Source organism: Paracoccidioides brasiliensis, assembly GCF_000150735.1.
Source record: "Paracoccidioides brasiliensis Pb18 unplaced genomic scaffold supercont2.2, whole genome shotgun sequence".
Taxonomy (NCBI): domain Eukaryota; kingdom Fungi; phylum Ascomycota; class Eurotiomycetes; order Onygenales; family Ajellomycetaceae; genus Paracoccidioides; species Paracoccidioides brasiliensis.
Genome location: NW_011371359.1, coordinates 1,622,221 through 1,632,743, shown reverse-complemented (window position 1 = coordinate 1,632,743; position 10,523 = coordinate 1,622,221). Strand labels below are relative to the sequence as shown.

General features: G+C 45.9%; 4 protein-coding genes across 4 annotated transcripts; 2 read left to right on the top strand and 2 right to left on the bottom strand.

Annotated features, from left to right (window-relative positions):
• Nucleotides 1-1,828: 1,828 nt before the first annotated feature.
• On the top strand, nt 1,829-3,625 carry PADG_01700 (uncharacterized protein; the record flags this gene model as incomplete). The annotated part of the gene is made up of 1 exon (XM_010759245.1): nt 1,829-3,625. The coding sequence occupies one exon, from the start codon at nt 1,829-1,831 to the stop codon at nt 3,623-3,625; it is 1,797 nt and encodes a 598-aa protein (XP_010757547.1).
• Nucleotides 3,626-4,308: 683 nt separating this feature from the next.
• PADG_01699 (uncharacterized protein) lies at nt 4,309-7,046 on the top strand (the record flags this gene model as incomplete). Its single annotated transcript, XM_010758733.1, has 5 exons — nt 4,309-5,902; nt 5,999-6,406; nt 6,477-6,538; nt 6,619-6,732; nt 6,783-7,046. 5 exons carry the CDS (start codon nt 4,309-4,311, stop codon nt 7,044-7,046), a joined length of 2,442 nt encoding a protein of 813 aa, XP_010757035.1.
• Nucleotides 7,047-8,166: 1,120 nt separating this feature from the next.
• PADG_01698 (uncharacterized protein) lies at nt 8,167-8,681 on the bottom strand (the record flags this gene model as incomplete). Its single annotated transcript, XM_010758732.1, has 2 exons — nt 8,167-8,397; nt 8,646-8,681. The coding sequence occupies 2 exons, from the start codon at nt 8,679-8,681 to the stop codon at nt 8,167-8,169; spliced, it is 267 nt and encodes an 88-aa protein (XP_010757034.1).
• Nucleotides 8,682-10,097: 1,416 nt separating this feature from the next.
• PADG_01697 (uncharacterized protein) lies at nt 10,098-10,523 on the bottom strand (the record flags this gene model as incomplete). Its single annotated transcript, XM_010758731.1, has 1 exon — nt 10,098-10,523. One exon carries the CDS (start codon nt 10,521-10,523, stop codon nt 10,098-10,100), a length of 426 nt encoding a protein of 141 aa, XP_010757033.1.

Genomic DNA, 10,523 nt, shown 5'->3' with positions numbered 1-10,523 from the left:
GTTAATAAACCTACAGAGGTTGAAAGCCAAATCATGAGGGAAACCCGGAGGAGATATGATGAGAGCTCCATTTACTGGAAACTACAAGAAAAGGAAGTTAAGGAACCGTTTGGCTTTCGGAATTCATAGCTTCTTTTCATCACATATGTTTTGAAAATCAATTTAATACTCATTCGGAGTCTCCGGATGTCGGCACTGTTGATTTCCGGTGGAAGACATCATTTATGTGTGCCACGAGATATGTCCATGAAGAGCGATAGTCCCAGCGAACTGAATTCTTTTTGGGGGGGAGGGGTGGTGTCAAACGTTGTGTCCGATTACTACTTGCAGCCACCGTGAGTTTTAGAGTAATAAAACTCATGTACATGAACTTATGACGTCTGGCGACACACTCATCAAGGCAAACCTTGGGATTGACCGGGAGAGAACCTGGTTAATGTGTTGTAGGCGCCGGGCGCGGCAGCTTCTCCATGGGATTCTCAGAAGATTGGCCCAAGGATGAAGTCAGTCTGAAAGTGGGTTCATGATTATTATTTTAATACGCAGCGTAATCTCAGTAACTATATGGTCGGTAAGTTTAGTTTTATCATTCCATTTTTTAGACAGTTGGTGCTTCTTGATGGTGCACCTAAATTCACCAATAGCAATTACTTCAAAGCTGCCAGAACCTTGCTCGAACTGGCCAAGCCTGGGTAACTAATCGTCCAAAATCCGAAAATCCTGTAGAATAACAGCGATGGGATGCAAGTTCACTCGGTGGCATCTGGGCTCAGCGGACTGTGGAGGCGAAGCACCCGTCGTCTATTTAGCTCCGAAGATGGCGGCGACTTAACTACTTAGCAATGACGGAGCATCACAGGCGGTCGCCATTCGGGCAAATCGTTTTTCTTGTCTGCGGGGATCCGCCAGGCTGCTGGAAAAAAGCCTTGTTCTAATCTCCGTATTCGCCTCTGAAACCCGTAACTGTCCTGGTCAGCCCGTGCATAAGACGTCGCATTCGGTCTTCCTTTGACTCCGATCTCTTCTTCTTGGACCCTTCAAATATTCCGTTTATGCCGTAATCATCTCCAGTTAGAGCTCTATATTTCGTTATTTAAATAGTATGGCAATTTACATTATTATTATTATTATTCTTGTCGCTTGATGATCGATCGTATTGCACTTTTCCTCACGTTGATTTTTCTACGGACCCTTTATTCTCAGATCTCCTTTAAAGTTGATCTTGATACCAGCAAGCCTACACATAAGACACTGCTTTATTCGTATGACGCGGGACATCCACCAACTGGGCTGCCTTACACAAAATTAGCTCCAGGGTGTTCAAAAATAACTACGGTGCGGATTACAAACGATATCCACAACTCTCCGAAAAGGGATCTTCAGCTCTGCAGGCTAGCTCCAGCTGTGAGCCCTGTGGAAGAAAAGCGTTCTATTCAGACGGATTCCTGAGTGGATGTAAGGCTGAAATCACAACCTGGACCCCATACCCTCAGGACTTGATTTTTTGGGAGAATGGAGGAGGAAGTCTTTATGTTAAGCTTCTATTAATTTCCGGTGTTATTGCTCAACAGCTGTGTATTCCACCTCAGAGAGAGTCGTCGCTTTGTCTCATCCTTCGTTCTGCGAGTGCGAACTGGAAGAAATTGTTTTGTGAAACCTCGGAAAACGCCGTCGTCGCCTAGCATTCCTGTCACATTCAGCATTAGAATCTGGGGATACATACCGAGCTTCAGAAATTTGGAAAACATTCGCTTGCTGAAGTTAGAAAACAAACAAGCTCGAATGGTCCCCGGGTAGGGGTCATCATATCCCCTCGTTTACTTGCAACATGTTTGTCAATCTGGGCTTGACAGCTGATGCTGCTGCGGCCCATACGCACGAGTTTTCGAGACAGTCGAAATCTCAACCGAACAGCTCCTTTCTATCAAGATCTACCGCGGCATTTCTTCCGTTGGCATTCATGTCGTCTGCGAAACAGAGCCCAAATCCTGAAGCTCTCAAGCCATTGGAAACCCCACCGCCGAACCAGTTGTCGCCGTTTGCCACACCCCGTTTGTCAAGCGATGAAGAGTACAATCCCGTCGAATCGAAGGACAAGAGCCCGGGTAACCGAACAAAGGTTGTCCCAACTGCTATTGTGAAAAAGCAACAGGCTCGAACAAAGTCATCGTTTAGCTTTGCGCATTCACCCCACAGCACCCGTCGCAAACGTCTGGCAATCCGTCCGAGACTGCTCCTTCAACTGCAGCAAGTATCGCAAACAACGCGTCCTATTCCCGCAGTTGATGTCTTCGCATCCACAATTTGTAGCGTATCTCGAAAGTTCCCCGGCATACCAAGGACAAAAGATGGCCATTCTACAAACGACCTCATTCTCGTGACGAGTGATGCTTACAAGCACCTGGGTGTGGAGGATGATAAGAGTGTTACATCTGACGATCCGCAGGATCGGAGAGAGGTTATTGCGACTATATGCCATCATCGCAGAGAGGGGTCGAAATTGAAAGGGATGGTGGAATTATGTCTGCAACAGGGGTCTCGCTGGAAGGCATCACGCCTACCTTCTGGTGGTTATGACTTTACATGGACTACTGACGGTGGTGAGCAGAAGCGCGTCCGATGGGCGTTGCGTACGAAGGGGAGTCGTCGGACTTCTGGGACCAGCATAGGTCCAGATAACACTTTCGACAAAGGAAAACGATTTGTATTCAGTATAATCGACCCCACGACCCGTCGCCATCCCGTTATAGCATGGATGTCCCGACAGGGAATCGATGTGCTTGACCAATATCCGCTTTCCTCTGCTCCAACTCAAGAATCTTCTTCACCAACCTCCGAGAGCCGCGTCACTGCCTTTAACAACTCACCGCAGCCGAGCGACTATACCGATCCACCATTGATCGAAACTGATGATCATCTCCGAACACTCATCATCGTTAGCGGCGTTTGGATTGCATTCCAGGAGGGATGGCCTCAGGCTCCGATCTACGCCGAGCCAAACCCCACTTCACCGACAACTGCCACCGCCATGGCTCCTCTTTCGTCCTCCTCCTCCTCACCACCACGATCCCAATCCACACAGTTTACAGGAACCGATCCTGAAAAGGCTGATGAGATTGACGAGCGCTCACGGAGAAAGAGTCTTTCATTTTCGGGTGGGCGAATCAGACTTGGGGGTGGCAGCCTGCTCCACCGCTCAAAGACGGTGGACGGAAGATCAAAAAAATCAGGCTTTCCTCGCCGTGTAGCGTCGCAAGGGAAGAGTAGATTAGATACCCACCACGAAGATGGACCCAGCAAAAATGCTACAAGCTTAGCAATGGAACCTCCAAAACCCGACGTTCCCGATGGAGACATGTTCTCCCACCCGGAGCAGTCCACGGTTGACGAGCATAATACAAGGAGGTGGTCGGATTCCAGGGGAGACGACCAGCACCACCGAAGTATTCCAAACAATACTTCATCTCCTCGTTACTCATGCGGCGAACACAACCAGCAGGACCCTAAATCCAATCCTTCTAGCATTTGTTTCGGGCTTAGTAAACCGGAGCAGGCGAAAGGCAAGCGGTGGCGCAGGTTAAGCCATTGGCTCGACTTTGGCAGTAAAAAGGGAAGAGTTTCCTAGTGGACTTTTTCCCCCTCTATGTTTTTATCCACTTTTCGGGCGTATATATATATATATATATTTATATATTTATTTATTTATTTATTTTAATTTCGTGTATATCCAGCATCGATAACCAGTTTTGGGTTCGAAGCCCAACATCCATTTATTGGCGAACCAAGGATTATATTTTTGGGGCACTCTCTAGTTTAATAAATCAGATTATCTCACCTTTTGTTAGCAAGGCCATTCATTGTACCGTATCTAAATTTAGAACCCTTTGCCCCATCAAAGAACATGCTCAACGACGATGTATATGAAATTTTTATGAAAGCCGAACGGGTTTTGGAACACACCCCGGAACCTTGTGTGCCGGGAGAGTGAGATCACATAATAGTTGACTCATCCGTCCAATCGGTTGCGGAGTTTGCGCCTAACTATAATTGCTAGCCCCTTGCGGCTGCAAGCTCCATCCGGCATGGCTGGGGCAGTTTTGCCTAAAGGTACCCGTAACAACTCTCGTAACTCTGGCCATTGTGAAAGTGCACCAGGGCGCCGCTCTCTTTTCCCGCTCTCTATTCGACGTTCTCTCTTTTCTCTCTCACGCTCTCAGCTTGATGTCGGGGTTTGTGTCTTGTGTCCCCCCTTATTCTTTCGTACTCAGTCACGCGATCTGACGCAAGCTTCTCACCCTATCCTTCAGGATGGCAGACGATGACAACAGCAGGAGTTATCTTAGCTTCAGCGCTCAGTTGGATGAAAGGATATCCGATCTCAGTAATTCTTTAGTTGGCCCATCACATTTGTTCCAGCCCAATGCCCAGTTCACTCCCAGATGGCAGAATGCAGATATCCAATCCAATGCTCGGAACGGTGAAGGCTACCCTAACACCTCCCAGCTTCGCTCATTTTTCACGTATGATGGTTACCAAGACCCCTCAGCCGACAATGAGAATCAGGAAGGTTCAAGCGAGCTCTCGTGTGATGAAGAACTTCTAAAGAAGAAACGTGTTGCGGCAATGGCTTCGCTATCACAGAAGAGAGCTGCAAGTTGGGGGGGACCTTCTGGAAATTCGGAGATCTCCAGTGGCGCTGTAGGAAGTCAGGCTCCTCGTACTCAAGTTACAAGCTCTACCACCGATCAGCAGAAGCTCGCAAAGACATCTGCAGCTGCTGTGGGTGCCATGAGTCCAGAGAATGAGCCTTTGTCAGAAGATCAGACCAATCGTAGTGGAAGGACTGATTCGGTCGAGGAAAACTCTCGTCTGCGCCAGATAGCTTCAGCTGAAGATATTGATGGTTTGTTAGCTGAAGGGAGAGTGTCAGCAATTGGCATTACCTTCAAATCATCTACAAAGGATCAGCCTAGCAGCGAAGGTGCTGATATCACGCAGCGGTCGCCTGTTCCACCAAGCGAAAATAGCTCTCAAGCGGCAAGCTATGCACTTCAGAAGCATCAAATCACCCATAGATATTACTACAAGGGCGGATACGATGGCACTAGGTGCACCCGCTCTTCTATCGCAGACGAAGAGCCGATATCAATTCTGGCAGAAAATAGCGACGGTGCTTCCCGTACGGACGTGAAGCAAATTTCTCCTTCGGGACAGGAACCCCGTTCCGATCACAAATCATATCCGGAGCGCCGTATTTATGAACCGCCAAAGCGAGCTTTGGCAGGAAGCAGCCCTTATCGGGCCACAGGTTGGGGTGATGGGTCCACTGCAAAGCCCAGCATCCCCTTGGAAAAACAGTCACATTCTACGATGCCATCCAATCGAGAGACTTGTAATGAGTTCTCCAAGTTACAATTCCATGAAGTTGAAGAACTCAAAGAATGGCTGGTTCACACGGGCTATTATGATGAAAATTACCGTCGTGCAACTTTGCATCGTCACAAGCGAATTGCTGCCTTGGAACGTGAAAAGGAGGATCTCATGAGAGAAGAAATGCAGGAGCGCAATGCTTTGACTAAAAACAACGATCTGGGGCCTTTATTTCCCCTCAAGCACTCTTTCGAGTTGCCAAGTCATAATGCGCAGCCGTCTCCTTGCATTCCCACTCCAACTCTCGTTCCAAAGGCCAGCACGACATCTGACACAAGAAAGTTTGGTGGTACGAGAAAGGAATTGAGTTCGGGATTGTGTGATGAATTGACATCCAGCTACCTCTCCCCCAGCACTGTTTCAAAAAGACTACACTCTGATCTTGACAATGATACCCAGAATGAAAAGGCGGAGAAAATGGTACGGGCTGATGCTAACAGCAAACCCAGGAATAAGTTGTCAAACGAAGAAGGTAGGTGACCAATATATATATATATATATATATATATATATATTCATTGGAATTGTGTATTAGTTCAACTTAAAAAACTAACAGACATAAAAGCAGCTCCGGACTATATGAACGAAGATTGTTTGGATCTCATGAAGAAGCGTAAATTATCTGATGGTGGTGAACCCATGATGGGGGGAGAAGATAAATATTCCACTAGTCGGAAATCATCTAGTGGCTGGGGAAATGACTCTGATCTTTTCATTCATGATTCCCGATATCCTGGTGATGGTGACCAAGACAACTCTTATGAATTCAGGGGCAGTTCTTTGATTTGGAGAGGACGTGGTCGGGGTCGGGGTCGAAGTCGGGGTCGGGGTCGGGGTCAGGGTCGTGGGTGGATTCGTGGACGTGGGCGTGGGCGTGGTCGTGGGGTTTCTACCGGCTCAATTAACCGGGAGGTTACCAGATCCGGATCCTCCAAAGGACCAAGAGGATCCCAGGAATTAAATCTGGCTGCTGGTGGTATGTTCCAAAATCATCCGAAATCTTTTCTGAGATGTTAGCCTATTAACAAATATATCTGTCTACTCAGGCGTCAGTTATTTCCTGATAAAGTGTCTTGCGTATGAGATGGTAGATGCAGCAAAAGTAGAAGTATATATTTCCATTTTCTTGATTTTAAAAATTCACCTGTATCAGCTGGTACATAAGACGCAATTAACAATACTTGCCAGGGCACTTGGGCAACGCAGCCTAAGAATGTTGAGAAGTTTACTAATGCGTTCGAGAGATCTCGGCATGTTATTCTTATATTCTCTGTCAACCAGAGCGGGGCGTTTCAAGGCTATGTATGAAACTCGCAAGAGCATATGCGAATGCCCAACTAACCTTTTCACAGGCACGTATGGAAACTCAACCTGGAGCTTCAGGAGTCGCACCTCCAAGTTGGGTCAAAACCCTTGATATGTCGCTTAGCCAGCCCTTCAAAATATGTTGGTACAATACCGTGAACACGATGTTTCGACATGTTGGTTATCTGAAAAACCCTTATAATGAGGATCACGAAGTTACTTACGCAAGAGATGGTCAAGAAATAGAAGGAAGATGCGGTCGCATCCTTTGTGAGATCCTTGACAAAACAACGGACCTTGTTTCCGCCTGAGATAGGCCTTGGGATCAGAGCGACCCTCGCTGCCAAAAGCTGACCTGGCAAGCCTACAAAATTTTATGCATAAACGCAAAATTGCAATCTCTTTACGACAGAGTTTACTCTTATGTAAGGGAGCAAACACCCATTTGCAGATTCGCAGGGTGATCTGTCAGTATCCCCAATACTTGAATTGAGCAACGCAGTCATTTGTAATGAACAGCAATATACGCATACGCTTTAATGTTTTCAAGATACGACATTGTATAACATACCTCTTCATTTTCTTAAAAGGTCCATGTACAATTGGGCACTCAAATTCTCCAACTGGAAGCGTCACGGTATCCGCGCAGCTTGCCTTCGCCGTTTCATCTGCACTAAGATGCATATCCTTTTTTGTACTTTTATTTTATCATGCACTTTATTCGATCACCAATGGCTTGTTTACACGGTATCTTGCAGCAAATGAATTCATGAATTCACTTTCCAAGCGAATTTATTTCAAGAATGCCCGAGATATCATATTTCAGAATTCATCTTATATGAAGCTCTCCAGCATGGGAGGGTTGTTGCGATTCTATGTATCTTTTTAATTATGTTCAAATTTATCACACTCCTTTACCACCCCTTCACGTGGTTACCATGTCTTTTCTTTTCCTTTCTTTCTCTCTTTCATTTTCATTTTTACTTTTATTTTAATTAGTATTCAGTCATCAGCTTTTCTTTTTCTGCTTTAAGACGTTCGTTGAGTCTGCAATCAAAAATGTATTTGTATTTACATTCCGTCGAGATACAACAACTAAAAGCCGGGAAAACCCGTCAGTTGCGTTCATACTCCCATTACTCATTTGATTGATAAATGGTTGACTCATTATTCATGCCTCGTCATGAAGGAATATATTTATCCGAATCACAGGGAAGGGAAATGATTTAATATCGAAACAAACATCACTTCACAAAAATCTCATTCGCAGCTTTAGCAAATACGCCTCCTCAAGATAGTTAACTTTCTCCTTTGTCAAACTGAATCCTACCACCCATTCATCACTGCCTCATCGATTCTCTCTAAATTTATCCAGTCCCAAAATTGATTATCTCCAGTCTCCTCCAGACTCCATGCCCGTTGTTACCTGCGCTATACTGATCCCCTTCTTTCGCGCCAGCTCCTCCACACGACCACAATCTGCTCATCCACGTCTTGGTCACGAGTAGGGACTGTAAAGCCAATGGGGACATCGGTATGTGCGTGGACTGAGGTCTTTGTGGACCTAGGGGTTGGAAGGACACCGCGGGCCAGTGGCGACCGGGGGATTATCCCAACACCGCTATCGAGACGGTACGGGATCATTTCATGCTCTTCCTCTCGCTAGAAGAGGTTGTAATAGTTATATATGCTGATGAATTGGTGCCAGCCGTTGCGGGCTGCGGTGTTCTGCAACGCCTGAAATTCCCAGGCAACCATCTACATACATATGGATTGTGTTAACATCACTAACACGGCACATAGGGGTAACTACCTGGGGGGGTAAAATTTGCAAAGAAAGTTGATTTAAAACAACGGGAAAAAAAGAAAACAAGAATATCCTCACCGAGCAGAACACCGATGTACCTGACCTTCCCAGACTCCACCACATCATTCAACGACTTCATAATCTCCTCCCGTGGTGTTTCCCTATCCAGCTGATGAATCTGTATCGCATCGATATACGTGCCCAATCTCTCCAGGCTCCCCTCTATGGCATCAAAGATTCATTTTGCGCGACAGACGGTGGTAGGTGACATGCCAGCTGCCACTAACTGTGCCGCGTTTATCTTTATCTCTGGCGTCCGCGGGATGATAATTTTTGGTCAGGATGACCACGCTGAAGCGCGGGATAGAGTAACTAGTTACTGTTTAACCTCTTTTCCAAAGATTATCTCTTGAGCAACCAACGGAGTATATGTTTGCGCATATCAGTTTTCGTTCTTCTTTCGGCATGCAGTAAACATGAAAGGAATATTTTTTTCGGACAAATAAGAGGAGGATGGTGAAGTGTTGAAGAAATTCAGACGATTGTATGCACCGTATCCCACGGATTGGTTTCCCGTTTATTTGTATAACTTGTGAATTAACGGGAGATTTTCTTCTTCTTGAAGCCCATAGTTCCCAGCTGGATATCTTCAACCCTGGAGTAAAAAGGATAATTAGGAACTTGTTGCTTATTTCACTATTAATTTTCTTTTCTTTTCTTTTCTTTCTTTTCAACATTTTTGCAATTATTTCATTTGACATTTGGCAGAAGGGGAACGGGGATGTCTCCAATTGACACCTTCGGATACACATCGAGTATACTCCATTTCATATTTCACCTCATCGTCCTGCGCCATTAGAATTGAACTTTCTCCTTTGGTGAGAAGTCATTTTCAATATTTGCTTCCATTTTTTCCATTGCTTTGTCTTCTCTTCTCTTTAGGAATATGAGAGAAAAAAAAAATCACTCACTGGGCATGTCGCTGATAGAAGACACGCTGAAGGAGCTTCGTGGAACGGCCCCCATTTTCATACATAATGTTGAGCGCATTCTCTGCAACTTAGTATCCCTTTGCCCTTCCGTTTCGGCTTTCAGCCTTCCCATACCAAGAATCATTTGTCGGTCCTTGTGGAGTTAGGACGCATTCATGATTGCTAATTAAAGTAGGGGGCGGATATAAGGGTGGAGATCTCAAGGAAGCTAAGCCTCAATCTTGATCCCACCCTTGCGGGATTCGGGTGCAATATCAGATTGCCAATGATGTAACGTGATCCAGGGGAAAATGAATTGTCACAAAGTTATTGCAATCCGCATATGGTTAATATATATTGAAGTTATCACAGATAGACTGTTGTCCAACCAATAGGTAAACGAATGATTTGGTTGCAAGAAATGAGGAGATGATTGTTGTTGAAGAGCTCCAAAACTTGAATCGACCAGGGAAACGAAAAACGGACAAAGGCACCGTCCATCACTCCTTTCAACAGTAAAACGCGAGAATAAGAAAAGGCACAAGAGGAATGAAAGAAGCAGAAAGTTCCCACCCTTAACACACTCAATGCACCATCTCCGCCCTCAGAGTTTTAAAAGCAATAATACGGCTATGAACAACATCCACCGACTCTGCGACATCAAGCTCTCTCAGAATCCCGCTGCCAACGTCATACAGTACTCCATGCAGCTTCAACCCTCTCTCCTGAATTGCATCTAGGACCACACTATTTTCTTTCAGCGTACGCAGTCCCTGGCGCACATTGATTTCTGCCAGTTTCTCCGCCGCTTCACTGGTATTCAAATCATTGAGCAGATACAGGTTCTGTTCTCGCAGGTGGCGGAGAGGCATGAGCCAGCTATCCAGTAGACCCAGTCTCTTATTTGCGAGAGCGGCAGCTATGCCACCGCACGATGTGTGACCACACAACACAATGTGCTTGACTTTCAGGTAGACGACTGCATATTCTATCACACACGCGGAGCTCAT